At 39.2% G+C, this 26,132-nt stretch overlaps 2 protein-coding genes across 7 annotated transcripts in view; one reads left to right on the forward strand and one right to left on the reverse strand.

The window, feature by feature from the left end:
- LOC131274051 (protein IWS1 homolog) overlaps window positions 1–26,132 on the forward strand; it is a 113,147-nt gene that overhangs the window by 52,883 nt on the left and 34,132 nt on the right. The window lies entirely within an intron of this gene.
- LOC131273793 (protein IWS1 homolog) overlaps window positions 1–26,132 on the reverse strand; it is a 119,928-nt gene that overhangs the window by 19,795 nt on the left and 74,001 nt on the right. For 3 of the 4 annotated variants that reach the window (XM_071208958.1, XM_071208957.1, XM_071208960.1), the window contains 2 exons: window positions 3,680–3,741; window positions 3,184–3,208 (listed from right to left, as the gene is read on the reverse strand). In XM_071208958.1, the coding sequence (XP_071065059.1) occupies window positions 3,184–3,208; window positions 3,680–3,741 (87 nt within the window). Of the gene's footprint in view, window positions 1–3,183; window positions 3,209–3,679; window positions 3,742–4,725; window positions 4,856–26,132 lie in introns of those variants that run through there. The other variant, XM_071208959.1, reaches the window with a different exon arrangement.

Raw genomic sequence — 26,132 nt, forward strand, 5'->3', positions numbered from 1 at the left:
ATCAAGATTCTCTTGATTTGATGAAAGAGTGTCCCTCTATATCTATTCTTTGCAAGTGTGTTCTGCTTTGGCATGATGTCTTTATGAATATTGTGTGGTAAACATAGGAAGCCACTGGGACCTGGAGATTACTTTGTGGGCACGCTAACTTTTTGTATTTCTTTTTTCTAAACATTAATGCTTATTTTAATGATTGTGAAGTACACAAATGCACTTCACAGGGCTTGGTGGTTCATATAAGCACACGTGTTGTGAACACCCTGACCTACACTCAGAATGTGTCCAGCCCCTGGCAGCCTAACGTTTGCTACTTCCTGTCAGTAGCCCCCAGCAATTACCACTATTCTGACCGTGATTGCCGTAATTTAGAGTTCTCTCTTTTTCACACCCTATCAATGGAAGCACACAGTATAAACTCTTTTGAGTATGGCTGGATGTTATATCTGAATATTGTGGGAATTCCAAGCTGTTGCTGTGTGAATCAACGTTCGCTGTTTGGAATGCCAAGTAATTATATCACATTAGGACATTGCACAATAAGTGTATTCCTTCTACATTTTATACACTGTATTGTTTCCCTGAATGACTACTCAGGATCTAACTGTTGCAAATGAGTCTTTGCAGGCCTTTCTGTGGACATCGCATTCATGCCTCATTCATGGCCCTTAGATTATATAGAACAAGGACAGGGACTGCTGGGTCACAGGTGCACATGCCTCTAATCCATACCAGAACACTGTTTTCCAGGTGAATGTAACAGCGCCCTCCCCACAGCATCATGGGTGAATTTCTCCATGTGTGCACCCATTCTTGGTCTTCATCTTTATACCCAGGTCATTCTGGCACATTTAAGAGGCATCCAGAGTGTCCAGGATACAATTATCCCTTCTATACATCAATGCAATTGACATATATTGTATAGGTGACACCTTCTGCAAAAGAACCTGTACTGTGGATGATTTGACAGGAGACAAATATCAAAACATTTTAGTTCTCCCTTTTTTTTTTTTGCCTTTTAATATCTTGGAGAATGAGGTATTCAAGTTAAGATTTTCATTCCATTTGTTTCCCGGCAAAAATATGAAATGAAAACACCTATCTGTACTTTGAATATATTTTTGTCATACAGGGTATAGTCTTATAAGTAACACTACAAACAAACCATGCAAAGAAATCAATTCTGTGATGTACTTCAAAATCTGGCAAAAGTTTTCTATGAAGATAGACAGGTCACTAACGCAAAAGACTGTTAAAAGGAATCCTTCCATTTAAGTTAAGCATTTATTTTATTTATATAGTCATGCTTCATAACCACTGAAGCACCTTAAAAGTCTTAAGTGAGTTGTTATGAAAAAAAAAAAAAACCTAGAGAAAATCAATATTTGCTATAAAACAGAAAGAAGTGAGTCTTTAGAGACAACAATGATTACAGGAGGGAATGAAAGAAGGAGGAAGGAAGGCAGGGAGGGAGGGAGGGAGGAAGGGAGGAAGGAAGGCAGGGAGGGAGGGAGGGAGGGAGGGAGGGAGGGAGGGAGGGAGGGAAAAGTTCAGGAAAAAATGAGAAAAAGATTCCTTGGATTTCCAGCTCAGGATTCCTAAAGTGTCTTACAAATGGTAAATCTACAAATGCATAAATAGTAATGTGTTCATTATGACACAACCTGCATCCCATAACACCATCTGTTTTGAAGCACAGCTTAACCACCTTTAAAACCATTTCACCTTCTGCAGGTCCATTTATGCTGCCTCTCCATTTGTTGTCCCTTTTATGGAAGTTTACAGTTTATTTAGGGTCTGGAATTTTGAGTTCTGGGCACAGTATTTTGTGTATTTATTCAGTAATCTGTTGATATATAGGAAATCCAATTTTGAAATTTAAAATGTTGAAATCCTAACATTTAAGGTTACTCTTTTTGCTATTGTGTTTTCCTTCTCAAAAAAAATTTTTTATATTTATAGAAGTTGTAGATTATGAAAATGTTACATAATAACAAGTTCCTCTTTTATTCCTTGTGTGTATTCATGAGTGAGCTGGTGCGTGATCTGTGATGGCACTAAGCAGCCCACACTGGAGAATTCATTAAGGAGATAGGCATGGGTTGAGCACAGAGGATCTCTAACCAGGCACACAAGACAGTTCAATAAGGGTGACCTGGGCTAACAACCAAGGGAAATTTTGAGTTCTTACCTTCTGCTGTACACACAACTCATGGCTTGCAAGACTGGCACATTTCTTGGGCTACTGGCATTAATGTTAGCAAATACACTAGAAGAATCTCCCGATTTTAATCAGATACTGGCCAGGTAATGATGAGTGACCCAAATCTAAGAGATATTGACTTTGTTTCCCTACATAGTGACTTTGAACTCTCAGATATGTGACTGGACAAATGCATGTGAAATTAGCAGTACGGTAATTTGAGAGGTAATCTGGGTTATGTGACACAGGCAAAATCTTATAATGATGAGCAGTGGTTGAAAACTCGGTAGGCTTGAAAACTTTCAAGTACATGCATGGATGCCAATGTTGTCCAAATTTCCCATGTACAGTGTTTGATATCTCCATGTCTGAGCTTTAGATGCAGGTTCAGTTTCAAAATTGGAGCCTCATGCCTGGGTACAGAACTTGGCTCTAAATCTTAGGCTCTAGTGAGACTGTTGACATAGGTCTCTGTGCCTCTGCATTCCAGCTGAGGTGTCAGTATTTTAAACACATGCGTGACATATGGCTGTGATGAGGATTTAATAAGTTACTGTATGTAAACTGTGCACTGGCCAGAAGGAATCATTTTCTTGGTAGAGTTGACAATGTTGATTTACCCGTGTAAACAGGAACACTGTCTAGTATGAATAAATACAAGCACACAGACATACACACATTCAGATTCACAGTTACACAACACAGACTTACTCACTGACAGGCCTCAACTACAATCAATACTAATCCACACTACCCAAGGGCAACCCAGCTGCTTCCAGAAACATGATCAAAGTTGAAGAAACATGATCAAGGTTCTTTCCCTTGAGATCAGTTTTTCTCACACCATCCCCAATTCTCACTCCCACAAGGAACTGGGAATTATCCCAATTATCCCCACGTAAGCCATCATGGAAAGCCCACCTATTCATCTAGATTTCTATTATTTTCTATCCCCAGCCATTCAGTGATTCCAGAATACACACCTTGTTCTCTTGTTCTTGAGGCTACCTGTAATGGAGGAAAAGAAAGCATGTGAGAGTCAGATTAGGCTGGGTATCGTTTACACAGGTCTTTTGCTCTCTTAGTTGCTATAGAAAACCAGGTGGGGATCCACTCTTAAGTCAAAGAACAAAAAAGCAAAGTAGAGGACACCATTAGAAAAGGTGCAGACCCTCCCAGAATGTATTTCCTTCTATTCCTTTTTGGCAGACAATTACAAAATTATTAATCTAAGGAGAAAAAAATGCCACTAAGGCAGGGGGTCTTCTACATAGTGTCTCCCAACTGACACCACCGATGTTGAAGGCCCTCTGGCACCAGCTGTCCGTTGGTAAGAGAGTCTACCCATTCCTGCTTACCCCCAAGTAGACAGTACCTAAATTCTATACTCTACATGATGAATTTTTCAAATCTGAATTTGATTGCAAAAGAAAGAAACCAAGAAACCAACACATTTATTTTAAATAAAGTCAACCCTACCTTTGTGTTAGATGGGTTCTCCTCATCTGCCCTGGCATTAGGGAGTTCCTCAGATGGGTCACCTGTGGGAGGTGGGAAGACACAGAGTAACTCTCAGTATATCAGGAATACTTCTCATGAATTATTCTGGGAACATTGCTTGACTCGTGATGCTTCTCTTTATGGATGTTGGTTATACCAAACCTGAACTGGGCTGCTACTGGGCCACCGACTGCATAAATGTTATTTCTCTTCTCATCTATATACATTATCTTTTTTCTCTGGGTGGGAAAGTGTCAAAGCACTTGCTTATCTATCAATGTCTATGAGTTCATTTTCCTATTTTTCTATCTATTGCTGTGTGTTGAAAGATATGCTGCTCATTAGGTGGTGGAGAAAAAAATTACAGTATTTCCCCCATACTTACCATTAGGGAGGGCAGTGGGTAAGTGAAAGCATCAATAAGTAAGTTTGTCAAATGAAAATTTTGGATAAACCCCAAGGATAAAAGGAAAGGTGCATATTGGTTCATTTACTGGCATTTAGAAACTCAGGTTCTTATAACTAGCTTTGGAAAACTAGTTATATGAATGGAAGCAATAGATTCCCTAAACATACTGAGTTATGTATGCATTTCAGGATGCTTAGAAATGGTAAAGCATGTTAAAAACCAACTTTAGTACACTTCGTCTTATGAAATGCCTCACTTCTGATGTCTAGCCATCCATTTTAACTCCAAATTCTGAAATAAATCATTTACTTGGCCCTTGCTGAGTTAAAAAACAGCGGCAAAACAGACATGGAGCTGAGGAGAAGATGGAAGGGTACAGAACATTAAAAGAAATACTAAATTTTTCTAATGGGGGATTCATTTTAAGGCAACCAGCTTGATAGAAGGATCTAAAATATGAACGAAGTAGTAAGAGACAAGTATAAAGCTCATCCGAAATGTTGTAGGATGAGTTAGAGAGGAGAAACTAGAAACGAATGAGGAGAATATTCTGTTGAAAAATCACTAGCCAAATTGAGGGGTAGTAGCTAGATTAAGTAAGTCAGTATGTTCACACCTCTTGAGCAGCAATTGAGATTTCCCATCTCTATGAGCCGTACGAACGAAGCTGGGAGCTTTTCCACCTGCCACCAACTTCAAATCTCTCTGGGCACAGAGTGACAGTTAGAACCGTGAGGCAGATGTGCATCATGAAGTAACCATGGCGACCAGTCATCACAGAATTTTCAGAGGGAATGCCTTCTCCATATTGCAAGGTCCAACTGCTGCTGTGCGGCCATTTTCCTTTGCCACCAGCAACGACTGGGTGTTCCTATTTCTCCACATCCTCTCCAGTACTTGTTATTTTCCATGTCTTAATAAGAGCCATTCTAGTGGGTATGTTATGATATCTCATTTTGGTTTTGAATTACATATCCATCATAGCAATGACAGTGAGCATCTTTTTATGTGCTTTCTTGCCATTTTTTACCCTTTGGAGCCATATCCAAGACTTTTGCCCATGTTTCAAAATGTATTTTCAGTTTCATTTTTTCACTGTTAGAAACATTTATTTTGATTCAGTCTACCATAAATAACTCAGGAGAGATTCCACTCAGCCTCAGATGCAATATTTTGTTTATTTTTCAGAGATATATACATCACACAAAATGTTCCATTAAAAAATGAAGGAGATTCCCATATGCCCCATTCCCCACAACCCCCATTTTCTCACATCAACAACTTCTTTCATTAGTGGTGTACATTCATTGCATTTGATGAATACAAATTTTGGAACATTGCTACACACATGGATTGTAGTTTACTTTGTAGTTTTCACTCTCTCCCAGTCCATTCAGTGGGTTATGGCAGGATATATAATGCCCTGCATCTGTGCCTGCAATATCATTCAGGCCAACTCCAAGTCCCCAAAACGCCCCCATAATATGCCTCCTTTTCCCTGTCACTGCCTTGGGCAACTCCAGTGGCCACTGTCTCCACATCAGTGATATAATTTCTTCCACTGCTAGAGCCACAATAATTCCGTAGTCGAATACCGGTAAGTCCACTCTAGGTCATATTTCATTTCCCAATCCTGAGGACTCTGGCATGGCGATGCCCACTTCACTGCAATTGACAGCAGCTTTGTCCGTTTTTTAATTGGGTTGTCTTTCATTCTATATATGTCGACCTTCACGATACTTTATATTTTCTAGATAGAAAACCCTCATTGGATATATGGTTTCCCCATATATCCTTCCATAGAATTAGATTGCTTTTGCTTTCATTATAAAGGCATTTTAGGCACAAAGGTTTATAATCTTGATTAGGTCTCACTTATCTATTTTTCTTTTGTTGCTTTTGCTTTGGGTGTAAAATCTAAGAAGACATTGCCCTGGAGAACTCCCTCCCACCCATGCATTCCCAATCAATGATACCTCACTCCAGAGTTTCCAACAACTGAGGGAGGGCTGAGTTCCCATTCCGGGAAACTCTGCCCCACTCCCCACTGGAGCAGCAACAATACCCAAGTACAAGGGCAAAGACCAGTGAAGAAGGATGGTCCAGTGATGGGCCCTTGATACTGATGACTATGTTTATGGGCCTAAGTGCTTTAAATTACAAGTAGGCCTAAACTGTAGGGTGCCTAAGAATTACATCCCAAGAGCCTCCACATTGCTCAAATGTGGCCACTCTCTAAGCCAAACTCCACATGTGAGTGCATTACCTTCCCCCCAGTGTGGGATATGACTCTGGGCATGAGGCTCCCTGGTGCTGAGGTATTACTACCAACACCTGCTGGTGATGTACCTAGAAAAAGACCTTGAATAAAACGGGTAAGTGGTAAAGACAGATGAGTTTATATGGCTAAGAGACTTCAAAATGAGTTGGGAGGTCTTCAGAGGGGTTGCACTTATGCTCATCTCAGCAGGATCTCAGAGACAGCCAAAGTAGGTACAACCCCAGGGAAGGGTCCTTCTGAGGGGTACAGACACACCCAGGTTCTCTGATCATGACAGATGGCTCTGGAGTTCACTGCCTCGTCAGTGGAATTTGTGCTCCTGAGTGTGGAGTTGGATTCAGATGTGACTTCTCTATGCATGCTTCTTCTGTCACTTTTCCCTTACCTGTGATAGGTGCTGGGTTTGGTATATGCTCAGGAGACTTGAATCTCTGGACTGCCTATATGCCAGCTGGGCCCTGGGCCTCAGCAGAGTTGTAACACTTACTCTCCTTTTCTTTGGACTTGCCCATGTCAACTAACAGGGAGGTGAGGATAGTCAACCACTGCACCAGGGAACCAAGAGAGTGTACAAATGCAAGCGGGAGAATTCCATCCATCAGCCATGTGGGATCTAAGCCCCCTTTTGATTTTAAAGTTGGAGTGGACATGGCCATCCCAGGGTCCTCAGGATGCAGGAATAAAATAGAATGGATTTACTGGTATTCTCCTATAGAATTGTCATGACTCTAGCATTGGAAGAATTAAATTATTTCATTGATGTGAAGACAGTGGCCATGGGAGTTGCCAAAGGCAGGGACGGGGGAAAAAGAGGTGTGATATTGGGGCATTTTCAGGACTTGGGAGTTCTCCTCAATGATATTGCAGGGACAGATGCGGGCATAATATAACCTGCCATAACCCACTGAAAGGACTGGGAGTGAGTGCAAACTACAAAATAAACTATAATCCATGCAGTGTAGCAATGCTCCAGAATGTGCTCTTCAAATGCAATGAAATCTACTGCCCTAATGAAAGAAGTTGTCGATTGGAAGGAGTGTGTGTGTGTGGAATGCAGTATATGGGAACCTTTATATTTTTTAATGCAATAATTTCTGTGATCAATGTATCTTTAAAGTAAGAATGATAATAATAAAAAATATTTTTAAAAAACAAAACTAAATATTGCCCAACTCATGGTTCTGAAGAACTTCTTAAGTTTTCTTCTACAAGTTTTATGTTCCTAGTTCTTTTAAGTCTTTATACGTTTCAGTTAATTTTTGTATATGATATGAGATAGTTGTCCTCCATCATACTTTTACATATGGATGCCCAGTTCTGCCAGCATCAGTTATTGAAGAGACCATTATTTCCCCATTGAGGGTACCTGGCATCCTTGGGAAAAATCAATTGGCCATGAAAGTGAAGGTCAATTTCTGAACTCTCACTTTGATTCCATTGATCTATATATTTATTCTTAGGCCAGGACCATGTTTTTATGACCACTGCTGCTTTGTAATAAGTTTCAAGTCAAGAAAGGTGTGTCCTCCAACTCTGTCTTTCATGATGGTTGTGACTTTTCAGGATAGCATATCCTTCCAAATAAATTTGATGATTGTCTTCCATTTCTGCAAAGCTGTTTATTGCAATTTTCATTGGGATTGCATTGAATCTATCATTCGTTTTTGGTAGAGTTGATATCTTGGCAATATTTAGCCTTCCAATCCGTGAGCATGCAATGTCTTTCCCTTTATTAGGTCTTTGATTTCTGTTTGCACGGTTTTGTAGTTCCCATACATAAGTTCTTTACAACCTCGGCTATATTTATTCTGAGATAGTTGATTTAATTGTAATTGGAAATGGATATTTTTCTTCATTTCCTCCTTGAAACGCTCATTACAATCATTCACAAATATTACAAATTTGTGGGTGTTTATTTCATAGGACATCACTTTGCTCAATTTCTTTCTTGCTCTAGTTAGTATATTTGTTGTAGATTTATGAGGCTTTCTATACATGGAATCTTGTGGTTTGCAAATAGTGAAAATGTTACTTCTTCCTTTCCAATATGGATGACTTTTATTTATTTTTCTTCTCTGCTTGCTCTAGCTAGAATGTCCAGTACAATGCTGAAGAGCAGTGGTGACAGCGGGCATCCTTGTTTTGCTCCAGATCTTAGAAGGAAAGCTTTCGATCTTTCACCATTCAGTATGATGTTTGCAGTGGTTTGTTCCCTATATGCCTGTATTAGTCAGCCAAAGGGGTGCTGATGCAAAGTACCAAAAATCTTTTGGCTTTTATAAAGAGTAATTATTTGTGGTAAAAACTTACACTTATAAGGCCATACAGATTCCAACGCATGGCTGCTTCCCAACCAAAGTCAATTGCCATGTGTTGAGACAAGATGGTGGGTGTTCTCTGCCTCCTTGTTTCTTCCTCTTAAGGCTGCCCGCCCAGTTTCTTCCAATCTCAGCTTTATGCTGGCATAGGGCTTGTCTCTCTGGGCAAGCAATCAGGCAAATGACTCATCTCTCCTCAGGGCTCCAGAACTGACAAAAGTTCTCTGTTCCTTGTCTTCTTCTCTCTTCCTGTGTGTTGTCTTGAGTAAGAGTCCTTGATAAGGGGGTGGGTACTCAAACATGAGTCACACCCTCCTGACTTGGTTGAATCAAAGCCCACATTTCACAGGTCAATTTTTAAAATATATTATTTATTTTTAAAAGATACTTAAGATTACATAAAATGTTTCATAAAAACAATATAAGGGATTCCCATATGCCCAACTCCCCACCCCTCCCACTTTTCCTCTCATGAACAACTTCTTTCATTAGTGTGGTACATTCTTTGCAATTGATGAACACACTTTGGAGCATTGCCACCAAGCATGGATTATAGTTTACATTGTAGTTTACATTCTCTCCCACATAATTCTGTAGGTTTTGGCAGGATATATAATGGTCTGTTTCTGTCATTGCAGTGTCATTCAGGACAATTCCAAATCTTAACTGGTAATTTAGTTAAAGACCTCTGTGGTGAATCTAAGGCAATCAAAGTGGGTTACACTCAGAGGAACAGGCCCATTTACAAAATAATGTCTTTCGGGGGTTTACAAACATAATGACGCTTGGGAGGTCCATTGGTTATTTCAAACTGCCACAGTGTTCATTCTCGTGTAGAGGGCATTTCCTTTTATTCTTACTTTTCTAAGTGATTTTATGAGGAAAAAAAACAGGATTTTGTCACATGCCTTTTCCACGTAAATTGAGATGATCATTTTTGTTCCCTTTTTGTCAATATGGTGTATTATATTAACAGATTTTCTTTTTTTGGAACCACGCTTGCATAATGGGGATAATTCCACTCCTTTTTATGACTAAATAATATTGCAATCTATGCCTGTATGTGTGCGTGTGTGTGTGTGTATACCATGTTTTGCTTATCTATTCATTAGTTGATTGATAATTTGAGTTCCTTCCATCTTTTCACAATTCTGGATAATGGCCTTATGAACACTGGTGTACAAATATCTTTTCATGACCCTGCTTTCATTTCTTTAGGGTATATATCTAGTGGTGGATTGCCAGGTCATATGGTAGTTCTATACTTACATCTCTCAGGAATCCCCAGTCTCTCTTCCATAGCCACTGGCCTTGAAAGAGTGTTCCTATTTATCCTCATCCTCTCTACATGTTATTTTCTGTTTTTAATAGCAACCATTTTAGTGAAAAGGTATCTCACTGTGGTTTCAATTTGCATTTTCCTAAAGGCAAATGGTGTTGAGCATCTTTTCAAGGTCCTTCTGGCCCTATGCTTATCTTCTGTGGAGAGCTGTCTTTTCAAATCATTGATTGGAGGTTTTTGATGTGGATTTCATCTCTTTACTTGTAACTGCTCTGTTGAGACTTTCTTTTCTAGAGTCACTGTAGGTTGCTCATGTGTTTCTAGGAATGTATCTATTCCGTCTAGGTTTCTAAATTGTTGGCATACAATTGTGTGCTCTTAAGATCTGTTACAGCTTGATGTTCTTTTGTGACTCTCAGAAGATCAAGTAATTAAACTATACATGCCTGTGAGCGTGTGGTTCGATTGGACGCTGTCTGTGAGGCATAAAATAGATTGGGTCTCCACACTCTTGCTGGTATCTCCTGTATTGTACATAGAGAAGTAGATCAAACAGAGAAAGACAGGTGCCATTTTTACCCTGCAATGTGAGAAAGATCTTCAGATCTCTAGCTGCCATAGCTGAAGAAACTTGATAGCCAAGAGGTTAAACCCATGGAGCATATCAAAGCCAAAGAGACCAGCCCTGCCATATGCTTCATTGCCTACAGCTAGCTCAAGGGGAATGCAGCCTGGAGGAGAGGGCACACACAGGCTGTCACCTTCTCTTGCCATGTTGCAGGACTTCAGGTTCTGCTAGCAGCCAACCTTTGATGAGAAAGCATCTCTGATGATGCCTCAGTTTGGACATTTTTGCAGCCTCAGAACTGTAAGTCTTTACCCTAAGAAATTCCCTTTACAAAAAGCCAATGCAGTTTTCGTATATTGCATTAGCTATCTTTGTCAAAGAAGAACAAGATCATTTTTATTCCTGTGGGATCAGTATAATGTTTCCTGCTCTTTTCTGAAATTACTTATTTGCATCCTCTTCCTCTCTTTCTTTGTCTGCCTAGCAGTTTGTCAATTTTATTGATATTTCCAAAGAACCAACTTCTAGTTTTCTTAATACTTCTCTATTGTTTTTGTTTTTTATTCTCTATTTCTTTTATTTATTATGTAATGTTTGTAATTTCTTTCTGCTTGTTTTGGATTTAGTCTGTTGTTCTTTTTTGCTAGATCCTCCTGGTGTGCAGTTAGGTCTTTGATTTTTCCTTTCTTCTTTTGTAGTGTAATCATTGAGGGGAAAAAATTTCCCTCTCAGTACTGCCTTCATTGCATCCCATAGTTTTGCTTGTAGTGTATTTGTTTTCATTCATCTCAAAATATTTCCTAATTGCGTTTCTGCGTATTTTTTGACTTGTTGGTTTGCCATTTGAGCTGTGGCATATTAGGACCCTCCCTTTAAAAAAAATGTTCCTCCCACAAAGTTACTGGTGGTGAAAATCAAAGCCCCAGAAGATGTTCCTGAGCCAAAAGAAGGGCCCAAACACTGACCTAAAATCCTGGCTCTACATTACAAACCCTGACCTAAATAAGAGTGTTATTTCCCTTACATGAATTCCACTGATAGTCTAGATAAAGTCCAAACGTTTGACTTTTCTTCAGTCTGTATCATCTGTGTATCTTTTTCTTGCCTTGAGTCTTTCTGGGTGTCAAGTGACTATCTTGAATGACCATTGGTCTGCATTGCTCACAAAGTGTCTCTAAACCACAGCCATTCCAGACCAACCATCAAGAAAACACCTGGTTTTATGTATAAAGTCTGCGAGCCCCCAATTTTCTTCCTGACTACCATCTGCACACCTTCCTGAAGAGTCTAGTCTGAGAGTGGGCAGTGAGTGCACAAGCACTAAGAATGTACCTTCCCTGCTCAGATCCTTCCTCACCAAATTGAGTCTATTCTGGAAGCCATGGATCTGAGACCTTGTAGTTCATTTCATGTTTACTGATCACAAGAGGTATTAAATGCCTTTTCATACCCTTTTTCATTTCAGGAACTCACTACAGATCCTATGATTTCTTCGACACTGTATAAGGGACACTGAGGGTCATTTGTTCTTTCACATCCCTCCTCATCCTGTTGATAACCCCGCCTGCTTTCAGCTGATCCCCAAACCTCAAGTGAGACAGCCAGGCCTGTTCCTAGAGATAGACTTTGTCCTTCCCTATGAGTCCCAATAAGACATATGAGGGAATTATGTCCTTCTGTTAAATGGGAGAATTACATGCCCATACTCAGTCAACACCTATATACATCAGAAAATCCCTCCAATTCCTACATATGTAGGTCAGCCAGATCTCAACCAAAGACCACTCCATGTGATATGTTTTAAACTATCACAGTCTGACAAAAGAGAAAGGCTTCACCATGATGAGTTTTCACAAGGCTTCACCCTCTTCCAGCAGAGAGGACAGCAGCAGGGAACAGACAGTGAGTGCAATTCTGAATAGAAGGAAACAGATCAAGGACTCATTCAATAAAATGTGACTACAGATGGCCAGTTCCATTCAGAAATCACACTGCAGCCTTGGAATTCAACTTACTATCCAGTCCTTTCTTGTGTCTCACCCCATTTGCTTTCTTTGTATATCAAAAATAATTACATATATGCAAATGCAAAAATCACAGTGATCCCTGTGGATGTGGGTTAAAATGCATATATTGATGTGAGTTCATGAAGTTGATTCTATAAATAGATATAGAATATTAAACAGAGGCAAAGAACTGAAAGGTGGGTGATATGGCAGTCTATATAGATTGTCTTCTCTTACTCCTCCCCAATGCATTGATGCTCAGGAATGCTGCTCCCTTCTTCTAGTCTAGATCTAAATAAGGAATTGATTGCCTCATGGTATGGTGACAACATCAGAGGATCCCCTTGCCTCTATGGTAGCCAAATTAGGGTTCACTTCATGGAGACTAAAATTGCCAGATTTGAGTGGGTAATTTCTTTAATTCTTTTTATCCCTGACGTCAGATATAAACTCTCTTTTCTTAGAATCTTCCTCTGGGCTACTTGTAAGGCTGCATAGATTGTACTCTACTGGCCAGCTCAGGTTCTCTGTAAACTCTGCTTTAGCCTGGTGGGGTGAGGATCAGGACTCTTAGTCTCTGAACTGAAGGGAAACCTCCAGTGGCATTGTATGGGCTCATGTAAATGGCATTTCACTTATCACATGACTTTGAAACATACATCTGAGTGATTTGATTAGGGCTGCTTCTGTTCTATTGGAATGGAGCATTTTTTCTGAGACCCATTTCTCCCAGGAAGGATGAGTCCCTCATTGACCTCTAGAGCACAGTGTCAACTTTTCACTTCTAGAGCAAAAAAGATTGATCTCCGATTGTCGCTGGTAGGTCCTCGGTGCATTTGTGAGCTGGTGGAAGGGGCAAAGCTTGGCCAGGTAATTGTCCATAAGGAGCCAATGTAAAGCATGTGTCTATGGATACATAATTTTGGTGCAAGAAAATTTGGTCAAAGGCAAATCCCATCCTGATTGACCTGTGCCTGGGATGCAATGCAGGAAAGAGCATGCACAAACACAGCTGGATGCAGGTGTGCAAAAGTCTACAACCAAGCCCCACAAATCTCCTGCATTTCTGGACTTTCTGATGCTGGAAAATTTCATTGACCCATATAGCCTCCATTTCCATACTTCATCCTTTACTCCTGAAGTTCAAAGGTTCCTTCTTGCATAATTTTTATTCAGCCTGAAGTAGTCCTCTTACACCTTTATAGAGCAAGTACTCTGCTGATGAATTCTCTTGCTTCTCAAGTCTGTCCTTCTGTCATAATTTTCCCTTCAAATCTAAAGTAACATTTGCTGTCTAGACTTTCCTTGGTTAATAACATTTCCTTTCTTTCAGCATTTTAAAGTTTCAATCTCTTCTGGCCTGTATGAAATCACAAAAATCACCGTCCTTCAAATAGTTATTTTCCAACATGAAATGTGGATCATTATCCTTGCCACTTTGCAAGATTTTGTCTTTGACTCCATTTTTGGTTCTTTGATTATATTCTCTCGTGGGGATATTTTCTGAGCTTTGTGAATCTGTTTTTCCAAAGTAGCAGGGTGTTCAATCACTTTCAACTCATATATTTTTTCTATACCAACTTCTTTCTCCATCTTTCCATCTTTGGAATGAATATTAAAAATTTTAATAATGTACAGTTCTTTTAGGCTCTGTTAATTTAGGTTCAGTGTGTTGTGCTCAAATCTAAATATTCATTTCCATGTTTTAATTGGTTCTGTTTTTCTGCTGAGAACTCCTATCTTTCCACTCATTGCAAGATCTTACCTTTCTCACTGACTACACAAATAGTAGGAAATTTGTCTGATAACCCTTTTATGGTTACTTTAGGACTGTTTCTTTTGAAAGTATTTACCCTTGAGAAAGAAGCAGGTTTACTTAGGTCTTTGTATGTTAGGTAGTAGAACTTGACAGTACTATGATTTTAAAATAATTGCATTTATTTCATGTAACTCAGAATTCTCCCAGTGTTCAGGCTGCTAGCTAGGAGGTACTCATACAAAACATAAACATTAAAGGCAAATAGACTAGTTAGTTCCACTTGGCACACAGGATCACAGTTGTGGCAGCAAAAGAGTAAGAGAAATGCTTTGGAAGAAGGCTGAGTACTGCGGTGCTTTGGCCAATAAAGACTTTGAAAAGCTGCAATATATTCTGGGTATCTAGAAACTATGTGCATAGAAGGGCTGGGCACGTGCATAGAAAAGGCCTGAGAAAGTCCTAAATGATCATCTCTTGTTGAACATTAAGATTTGTACAAACAGGAGGTGTGGGGTTGTGGAGTCATAAAATAGCTGGCTTAGTGTTAAAGCCATGTTCCAGTGCACACATATAATATATCTGCAAGGACTTTTAAATTTTTGGTTGAATTTAGGCATATGTGGAATTTTCTGTCATTCACTCTCTGACCACTAAGCTATTGGGACAGAGATTTCAGTGAACATACATGAAAAATTATACTGACTTCACAAACTTAGTGCCAAATAGTGACTAAAGAAGCAAATAACTAAAACAAGAAGTCACTACAAACCATAGATTCCTGAAAATCTGGTTTCCAGACTTGCCACCTTAAAATATTTGAAGGATCCAGTTTTCACAGCATGCACTGAAACAAAAAAGAATGTCCTACACACCAGGGAAAATACAATTAATAGAACCTATCCTTCAGGAAGCCAGATTTTTAACTTACAAAGATAATAAATTAACAATTTTAATATGTTCAATGAATAAAAGGAAAATATGAGAATAATGTCTTACCAAATGGAGACTATCAATAGAGAGTAGAAAGTATAAAATCAACTGAAGTTGAAATGCTGGAGTTGAAAAGTACAATCACTGGTATCAGAGCTTGCCTAGAGGTGGACAACAATTGTTTTCCTGACTAAAGACCTGAACAAATTTCTGAGCAGCCTGTTGTGTGCACTGTTACTCTTTAAGTCCTTGCTCTCCCAGATCTTGTCCATTCCAAAAGATGTAGCAGTGAAACCTTCTAGTTTTCATATGAATTTAACTAGTCACTAGTGATGCTGAATGACTTGTTTGTGCTTAACTCACTGCAGGTCCTGTGATTTAGTGTATAGAGAGGAGGGGATATGGTGAAGTATTGTTTCCTTCAAGACTTCTACTTCCTTCTGAGAAACCTACTCTGCCCCCAGCCTCAATGAAAATGCCCCAAAGGAGAGATACAGCATATTTCCTAGAGATATTTTGCATCCTGCCTCTTAGTCTCCAGGAGACTTATAAGAGAATAGTTGTCCTCCATTCGGAGGGAGAATTACAACCCCATTTTCTGTGAACCCAATAATTCTCAGAGGATTCCACAAATTTCTATATATCTAAGTCTGACATATCTCAATGAAGGATCTCCTCATGTCATATAAATTAATCTGTTCCAACCTCACAAAAGAGAAAGGTGATTTTTTCCCTACTCAAGCCACTTATTGATGCCATGTAATTTGAGAATCAATTTTTCCATTAAAAAAAGAAATAGAAGGGCGTTGGGATTTTTATAACTATTATATTGAATATCTAGTTCTCTGTGGTTAGTGTTGATATTGTAACATTGTTGAGTTTTGCCAACCATGCACGATGGATGTCTGTTTTCCTAGGTCTTCTTTAGTTTTATTCATGTATCTTTGCTGGTTTTCAGTTGCTTTACCCTTTCATTAAATTCACTCTTAGGTATTTTATTTGTTATAGGCTAATTGAATAGATTTTTAAAAAATCCATTTCATATTAATTTTTGTCATATTATATAAACAAAACTGACTTTTGTGTGTATTTCTCATACAATGTGTTTGCTTTAATGTCTGTATTTGTTCCAGTAGTATTGTTGTGGATTCTTTTGAATTATGTATATAAAGGATAATGTCATTTGTGTATAAGGATAGCTTTCCTTCTTCATTCCAATTTGGATAGCTTTATTTATTTTTCTTCCCCAATTACTCTGGGTAGCACTTTCAGTACAATGTTGAATAGCAGTGATGAAAGTGAGCTAATTTATTGTATTCATGACCTCATGCAAAAGACTTCCAGTATTTCACAACTGAGTCTAATTTTACCCTGGGTCATATAAATAGAGCTGTTAACAGGGTGGAAGGACTTCCACAGTGACCACCTAGTCCATGAGCAGCAGAAAGTCCCAGGATATAGGAAACCTGTGAGTGTATTTCTGAAATACCAGAATGTGAGCTAATTGTAAAAGACCTACATTTTTATGATTTTGGAGAGCTTAATTCTTACTAATGTCCTTATGCTCAGGTTATAATAAAAAGATTGTGGTAGAATATGCCTGAAATGTTTTGATGTGTTCTTAAATTTTAAAAATTCAGGAAACCATATTAGATGAACATGTTCTTTCTAGAGATATTTTTAAAACAGTATTTTTCATGGAGGGAAGGGAAGTATTAAGGACAATCCTTGGGGACAATGGGAAATATAAAGATTACTTTGGGGGATGTCTCTGTGTGTGCCCGATAGCTATAAAACTATATGGTGGTAATATTCTAGTCCAGATCAAGAAGACACTGAACCTATGTGGTTATGAATCCATAGCAATAGAATTTTTTAAAATTTCCTGAAGAACTGCCATTGCTGAAACCAAATATGTATAAAAATAGATTGATTTAAAACTGAATGGAAAGAAAGTTAACAACTCTGTACTCAAATAACTCTAATATAAAGTATAAAAACAAAGTAATTTCCATATAAAATAAATTTAAGAAACTGAAATCTAATGATTGTAGGAATGAAATACATATACATATATAAAAATAAGACAAGGCATGAAATAAAATGTAGTTATCTAATTGAAAATAACTTCTAGATAATTGATTTTGAATCTATATCAACATTTATAGAGTGACTAGATTTTGGCAATGTGGTAATATATGTTTCACTTCAAGAGAGGAGTACGTGTTAAAAGGAATATTCAGTAGTCAGAGAAAGAAAATGGACAACAAAAGTTTCAATAGAGGTATTGAGAGTGGAGAACCATTTTTAAGAGTGGTAGAAATATAGAATCTGGAAATATCAGTGGGAAAGCTTTCATATGAAAAAATGTAATAAAAAATCTGCAAAGAGAAACAAACCTTTGTTGTTGGGAAAGTTATTTTGAATCCACTTCTATTCTTTTTTTTAATTGTATGAATACCAACAGAAAAAAAATTCATGTTATTTTCAGTTACCAAGGTAATATAGGGAGAAAAGGAGTAAGTACAGCAACAAATGAATGAAAGTTTTTCCTCATGAGCTATATTATGTAATGAAATGTACTTTCTGAATAGAAGATGGAAGGCATGTAGAAAATGAAAAAATATATAAGATATCATAAATGTAAAACAGAACTCAAGAAAAATGGAAGACATGGGGAATAAGAAGAATGGAAAATATAATTTCAAAATCAAAATACAGTTGATAAGAAATAGTGTGACAATATAATGCTTAAGTAAAAAAAGAGAAGGTCTAAAGTGGGAAGCGTTGAAAAGAAATTAAACAATGAATGCTAAAGATTTGAAAAAAATATGTCAATAGATGAGGAACAGTATAGATGAGGAAGACTGAAGTCCCTGAACCAGTACACCAAAGGAAAGACATGAAACAAATGCTAAAAATTATAATTTGGTTTTTTTTGGGAATGAAATTCTTTGAAGTTGCCTATCAAAAGTACTTGCTGAGCATTAACTTAAAAGAACTAAAGACAAGGTATATTCTAGGAAAATTATCCAGACTAAAGAAAAAATGAATAACTATACACATTATTTAAAGTAATTAGAATCTCATCACCATTTTTGAAAGCATGATTTTGTGCCAGATGAAAATGGAGTAACATCTGTCCAAAGAAATGTGAATCATGGTTTTATACCCAGCAACACTGAAATGTAAGTCAAAAAGATATTGAAATTCAAATTATCCTGCTAGACTAAGGTTAATATTTTTGACATAGCCCCTTCCAGGTTAGTGAACAGATTTCAGTAAATTAAATTTCTAAAACATAGTGACAGGTGAACAGATGATAAGCACCCAATTTGCAATTATTTATTCATCTAACACTCAATGAGGATTCTATGAGTGGGTGTGTGACCCTCCTGGGAGTCAATATGGAGACAAATGATTATAATTTATATAGCTCTAACTTTGTTTAGGTTGTGTTTCTATGTATGTATTTATTTGATAAATAATAAATGTAACTAGCAAAGATCAAATGCTGTTTAATAAGATATGTAAAATTAAAACCTATTTCTACAAGTTCACCTAAAACTTTTGAAGTAGAAACTCGACTGTCTGTAAATTGGCTGATTCAGAATAGAGTAAAAAGGTGAGCACTGAGGCATCTCCAAACACCATAAGATCTCCAACTCTTCTCAGCCTCAGGCTGAGGCTTCCAGCGCAAGAGATTTGCAGCTGTCAGTTGTAGGATCTGTAATACAAATGCAGGATCTGGAATCCATGGGATGGTGCAGAGATGGCCAGAGCTGGGATTTCTCCGCAATGGGTTGTAGGACCCAAAAGTCACCTCAGGCCCTGGAGAAGTGATCTTTGGTCCATGATATTCCCAGGAGCCAGATCCAGCAGGCACTGAATTCCTAGTGTAGTCTATGACAGTTTCTCTAAATTTCCAAGCAAAGGAATTTGACCTGATTGCTAGATTGGATGCCCTTAAGGTGAATGTCCTCTGAAGAGTGAAACTGATGCAGAGGAAAAGGTGGGGCTCAAGTATTCTTGAAGGAAAGACAGAGTCCTATTTACCTGGGCCAGGTGACAGGACATGCATGGAAGGGACATGCATGGAAGTGATAACCCTGCCCCCTCCACCCTGACCCTCAGCATAGTCCAGTCTTGGAAGTTTCACATTATGAAAGGAGAGATTCCTAGAACTCTTACTTTTCCTAATTAACATTTTCTTTCTAAATCAAACACAAAGCTTACCTGTGCATTCTGTTTTTTAAAAAATTATACTGTGATACCAAAAACATACATTCTCTTACATTAAGATATTCCAACATGTAAATATTTAAAACACTAATCATTATAATGTAAAAAAAGTTATTCTATTAATAACAGTATTGCAAAATAAATAAGGGGACATTAGTGACATGTAATCTTACCTACTTTTGTCATCCCAAGTAAGCTCTGAAGAGAAATATCATTCAGGTTTTATGTTTGTTTGAATCCTACTTGCATAAATAACTTCTAAAGAACTACAGCTTGAGAAAAGGTGCATGAGCTAAACCTGGATGTGAATAGGGAACTACAGAGGCTCAGAACCCCATGGCTTAGGGAGTTAAAAGAGTCCGGTCCCACCGAGATAGAAAATAGAGCTACAGATAGCCCTACTGGCATGAGAAATACCCCAGATCATTTTTTTTCTGACTATGAATTGAATGAAGTCTGGACATAAAGCCATGGTATCATCCTCACCTCCACTACTAGGGATGTGAACTCATACATGAACAGGATCATCAAGAATCTTCTTAATGAAGGGAATGCCAATGTGCTATCCCTTAAGGGTGGCCTTAATTCAATATGCATGAAGGCCTTATAAAGAGAGGAAGTGTAGACAAATTCATGAGCCAGAGCAGGAGACATGTATAGATATATTATTAAATGAATGGTCAAGTAAGGGTTTGCTGGAAAGCTGCCACCAGCTTCAGGGAATATATCACCAGGCTAATACCTAGACTTTACTTCTAGCCACCTAAACTTGAGACAGTCAATTACTGAGTATATACCAACTAGCCAATGGTATTATCTGCCCAGGCAAACTACCTCAATCTAACTCACCCTTTTCTAAGATACCTGAATTGGTGGCACTCAAGGTCACTCAACAGTGTTCACAGAACTCAGTAACGAAGGGAGGGACTTGGTTGAGTTTAAGTGGATTGGAGGTCAAAATTTGGTCCTGAACAGGGCTAGAACCCTCTCCTCCAAATTAAGGTGTCTTGGGAAGCTATAACTGAGCAATCTTAGGGCTTATGTTGAAAGGGTTACTAGTCCCTGAGGAGAGGTTCTCAGGACACGCTTCATTTACCTGAACTTATTTTTACCTTCCAGTTCTTATCTCCACCTCCATGTTCACACACAAGTGAATCCAGTCCACTAAACTGTTCAGGAATGCTGAATTTCCTGTAGTGTCAAAGAGTAAGTTAAGAGTCATCTGAGGGAAGCAGACTTGGCCCAGCAGTTAGAGCATCTGTCTACCATATGGGAAGTCTGTGGTTCAAACCCCAGGCCTCCTTGACCCGTGTGGGGCTGGCCCGTGCACAGTGCTGATGCGCGCAAGGAGTGCCGAGCCATGCAGGGGTATCCCCACGTAGGGGTGTCCCACTTGCAAGGAGTGCGCCCCGTAAGGAGAGCTGCCCAGTGTGAAAGAACGTACAGCCTGCCCAGGAATGGTGCCACCCACATGGAGAGTTGACACAACAAGATGATGCAACAAAAAGAAACACAGATTCCTATGCTGCTGACAACAGAAGCAGAGGAAGAAGACACAGCAAATAGACACAGATAACAGAAAAGGTGGGGGAGGGGACAGAAATAAATAAATAAATCTTTAAAAAAAGTCATCTGAGTGCATGTCAACTTGTTTTCCTTTCTCTCCTCATCCTACCACTCCACACTAACATTTCTTTTTCCCCTCCTTCCTCCTTTTTTTTTTTTTTTTACATTTTGAATTCCTTCTGTGTATTCCCAGGGAAAAAAAAAACAATATAAATATGCTCCTCCTCCTAAAAAAGTGTAGCCAACTCCAGGGAAGAGAACACACTTGCATTTCCAGAGTGACATGTGCAGGAAAAAACCTGTTGGGGGAGAGCCCAGCCTAGAAACAATTTCACAGGAGCCCCTCCATACAGTGTGGTTCAAGGCTTCTGCCTTCCAGCACAACTGCTTGCCTGGGCAATTCAGAGTTACATGAGTTAATTCAAGATGCATGGTAGATTTGGAAATGTGTGCAAAGTTAAAATACAGTGGGTGAGGAAGTTGGAGAAATTTTTTTTTATTTTTTTATAAAGATGGAGAAAGGGAAGTGCTACAAAGAAATGCTTACAAATAAGAAGCAGAGGGAGGGGAGGTGGTACAAGATGGTGTCCGAATACGTGCACCATCATCATCTCTCCTGCAAAAGGACCAGCTAAGTGGTGACAGAATCCTGCCAGAGTGGGCTGTTTCAGGAACCTACAAAGCAGGAGGTGTCTGGACATCAATCTAGAGATACTGCAACAAAATTAGGGCTTCCTCAAGGTAAAGCTGTGGGTTTCTAACACTGAACTAGGAAGCCATGGGAAAACAAATCCCTTCCCCCTAGGACTAAGGGCCTCAGTGCTCCCTGAGAACTACCAGTCACACAGCAGCATTCCCAAGCCCCAAGTTCCCCAAACACATGAACCCCAAGCCTGTGTTTCCTGAACCCCTGCAACCCACATTTCACAGACTTACGTACCCCAACTCCACATCCTCCTGGGCCTCTGTTTCTCAAGCCCAGCCCTCCCAGAAATCCGGCATTGCCCTTGTCCTCTTGTCATGGACTATCTCCAAGAATGGGAGGGTTTAGGTGGGAGGTACAGAGGGGTCCAAGGAGTGTGGGTTCAATTATCCAGTCCCCCATTTTATTGAGTTTGGAGGAGCATATCAGCTGACTTGGGGAGAGGCTAGGAAGAGAGGAGAGGCAAATTCTTTGAGAGAGCCTGATTTACCTAAATGCCCTGCGGAGATAGGAAACTTGGTCTGAGAGAAGGTGGAGTCAAAAAATTAACTAGTCCCCCTGTAGCACACCTGAGAGGGACAGTAAGACATGCTTTGCAGGCTTCCAATAGTATATTTAGGGTCCCTGGCAAGAGGTGGGTGCTCTCTCTCAAGAAATTAAGAGACATTACTTTCTGAGGTGAATTGGTTCACCAGGGGCCCATTTGAATGTCCTACCGGAACCCTCACACAGCCTTCATATTACCTTGGGAGAGAGGGAAGTGAGGAAGGGAAAAAGGGGGAAGGTCAGACTCCTAAGCAGTTTATTCAATTGCAAAGAGCATTCCTTGCTTAAGGCTTTGCTTGTTTGTTTTGTGTGTGTGTGTTTTTTTTTTTTTTTGGTTTGTTTACTGCTTTTCCTTCCTCTTTATCCCACCGTGGCCCTTTTTTTTCTTTCTTTTTTTCCTTTCTTTTTTTCTTGCTTGTTTTTTTCCCCCTTCTTTTTTACTTTTTTTTTCATTATCTTCTTTTTTCTTTTCTTTTTTAATATTAGATATTGCAGGCAACACTTCTTCTTTGCTGTGCTTCCTCATCCTCAATTTCCTCTTTTCTGTGTGTACTGATTTTGGCTACCAATGCTATTCCCTTTCCTTCACATCTTTCTAGCCTCCATCATTTATTGTTTCTCTTACATTCCACCTCTCTTTGGTTAGTCGCCAATATTTCTGACTTTTTATCTCTAATACCTCTATTCTGTTTTCTATCTTTTATTCACTCTTTATATTTTTGTCCTTTCTTTTCTCTATCCCTCTCTGCTGACCACACTGACCTTTTAACTCATACTATATTCCTTCCCATATTCAGTTTACGATCTCATTATAGGTATATCCATTCTCCTAGATCTCACATGGTTCTTTTGCGAACACTCACTATCAATACTACTATTATATTTTTCTTTTCTTACCCCTTTCACTTTCTCTGGTCCTAATATTTTCCTTCAAGGGAACTTAGCCAACAACAAGGATAAACCCTGGCCCAAATACACAAAACTGTCCTGTCTCGGATCCCATCTCATTAGGCCACCCAGTACACCCACACTTATCTGGAGACCTAGTTTGGGTAAAAGACTGGGAAAAGGAGCCCCTCCAGCCCACCTGGATGGGCCCACATACTGTTATCCTTGTAACTCCACTGCTCTTAAAGTTTCAGGTATTGTCTCTTGGATTCATCATACTAGAGTTAAAAGGGCACACTTCAATTTAAAAAAAAAAAATCAAGACTACTGGATAGCTTACCCTGTACCTGACTCTTCCTTGAAAATCCTAATTGCCCAGAGCCACCGAGAATCATCATCACCCAACTAGATGTACTCCTGTTCCCTGTGGTTCCTACTACTCTTTGGACTGCTCAGCTTCCTGTTTTGGACTGGAAGCTACACCTCCCAGAGACTGGAGTGTAGCTGAAAGGACACTAATCTTAATAGTGTACTTGAGTCTTGTGGGATGCTTTGCTATTTTAAGTTGTTTTTCTTCACTTGGCTTGGGGCCACTGCCAATGCTTACCCCCACTGTACTGGGTGCTACAAGGCCATAGTATCCACTGCGACACAGAGGCTAAAGCAGCTCAAGAAAAAATGGTCTCCTGTGCCTGCCTTTAAATATTACACTTACATGACAGCAAAATGTTACGATATCCAAACTCTTACCCTATGTTCAGAAAATGGGCAAAAGTTCTGGATGGGTGTAATGAAACACTGGGCCAACTGCAAAACCTGGGGTAAACCAGGGGAAACTGTAGGCTGGACCTATCGCCCACAAATAGACATGTCTGATGGGGGCGGAATGCACAACCAAGCCCAGGAAAAAGTCCTAAAACAGATCTGCGCCAAACTCATCTGACTAGCCAAAGGTCCCAAATATCTATATCAGTGGGCAAACCTCAAATGACTCCGCCAACTTACTCAGCTCATAGCCCCCATTCAGCAGGTGGAGCAGCTAGTCAACACCACTAATACCCTCCTCCTTAACACTCACCTGGACACCAATATCTGTCGACTGTGCCTGCCCCTCTCGAGAAAACCTTGTAGGCACCCCATCTCCTCCAGGGTGGACCCCCAAACAAACCTTAGCTAAAATTAAAAATGTAGTTGCCCCTATTGGCTCCATGGCCCTCAACATCCAGCTAGTTCTCTCAGAAGGCAATCAAAACAACATAACCTGCTATCTGGGGAAAAACTCTGATTTAACACCAGAATTGGTTGGGAAAATCCCTGCAAACTTATGTACTGCCAGTAAAACCCTAGCAAACAACGTGACCCAGTGTAACCTCCCAGGATTGTTCTTCCTATGTGGGAGCACTGCATATAGATGCTTAGAAGCCAATTGGACAGGGAATTGCATCATGGTGTTCTTAACACCAAAAGTGTCAGTATATACTGAAAATGAGGTAGAACAAGCCCTTAACATGCACCAAGAGTGGGCCAAACAAACATTGCTTGCCACCACCCTTATAGGAGCAGGTATAGTTGCAGAAATAGGAACTGGACTGGGAGGATTAGGTTCTTCCTTCAACTTTTATTACAAACTCTCCTGAGAATTAAATGAGGGCATAGAACATGTTGTTGACTCCACAGTCTCCCTCCAGAGCCAAGTCAACTCACTAGCCACAGTAGCCCTGCAAAACAGGAGAGCCTTAGACCTATTAACAGCAGAAATAGGAGTAACATGCATCTTCCTCAGGGAAATATGACCTTGCAGGAAAACATCAAATGAGTGACCCCTGCCCCTGCTTCTGTAAATCAGTCTGTGAAAACATGGCCTAGCAGGAGAATATCTAACAAGTAATTTCTGCCCCTGCATCTGTAAATCAGCCTTTAAAAGTGCAGCCTTGCACCTGCATTCTGCTTCTGAAACCCTGCCTGCAAAATTTGCCAAGCAGTGCATTAGCCAATTAGCAAAAGTTATGCCGATCCCACCTGAAATCCTATATAAACCTACAGAAAATGAAAAATGGGGCTCAGAATTTGGACATCGACTCTACTCTGGGCCCACATGTAATAAATCTGTTCCTCCATGTCTGAGTGCTGGATTTGAGTTTCTCTGTTATTCAGTACTCCTGACTTTGCTGCAACAAAACAATGAAACACCTTAAATGTCTAATTTGTGTTATTATGTAAACCATCTAAAAAATTAATTTATGATGTAAAACACAAAGAAAAAAATAGATCAAATTGATCATTATTGATGTTTCATAACCAGAAAATGTAAAATAAAATAAAAGATAGGTAAAGGAAAGGTTGAGGGAAAATATGAAAAAGTTTCCTTATATTTCTAACTAAGGCATCTGAAGGGATTAGAAACACAATCTACAAATGTGTAAATACTAAAATATGCATTATGACACTATGTCCCATAACTCCATCTGGCTGCAAGCATAGCCTAACCTCCAATAGCTTCTTTACACCTTCCAAAACCACCTTACACAGATCCATTTATGCTGCCTCTGCTTTTGTCATCACTTAATGAAATTTTAAATTCAATTGGGGAACTGGATTATTGAATTTTGGGCACAATATTTTATTGTATTTAACCAGTAAACTGTTATTATAAAGGTCATCAAATATTGAAAATTAAAATATTGAAATCCTAACATTTAAAAGTAACTGCTCTTTTTCATATACTAGTTTCCTTCTTGGCTTCCTTTTTTGTTACGTGTGTATATTCATGAAATGATCTGGCACTCTATCTACACCGGCAATAAGCACTCATTCAGGAGAGTAGACATAGGTTGAGCATAGAGGGTCTCTAATCCAGGTGGACAAGACTCTTCAAAAAGACTGACACAGGCAAAAAAAGAATTTTGGGGGACAAAATAACCCAGGGGGATTTTT

This window comes from Dasypus novemcinctus, chromosome 17, assembly GCF_030445035.2.
Source record: "Dasypus novemcinctus isolate mDasNov1 chromosome 17, mDasNov1.1.hap2, whole genome shotgun sequence".
Classification (NCBI taxonomy): domain Eukaryota; kingdom Metazoa; phylum Chordata; class Mammalia; order Cingulata; family Dasypodidae; genus Dasypus; species Dasypus novemcinctus.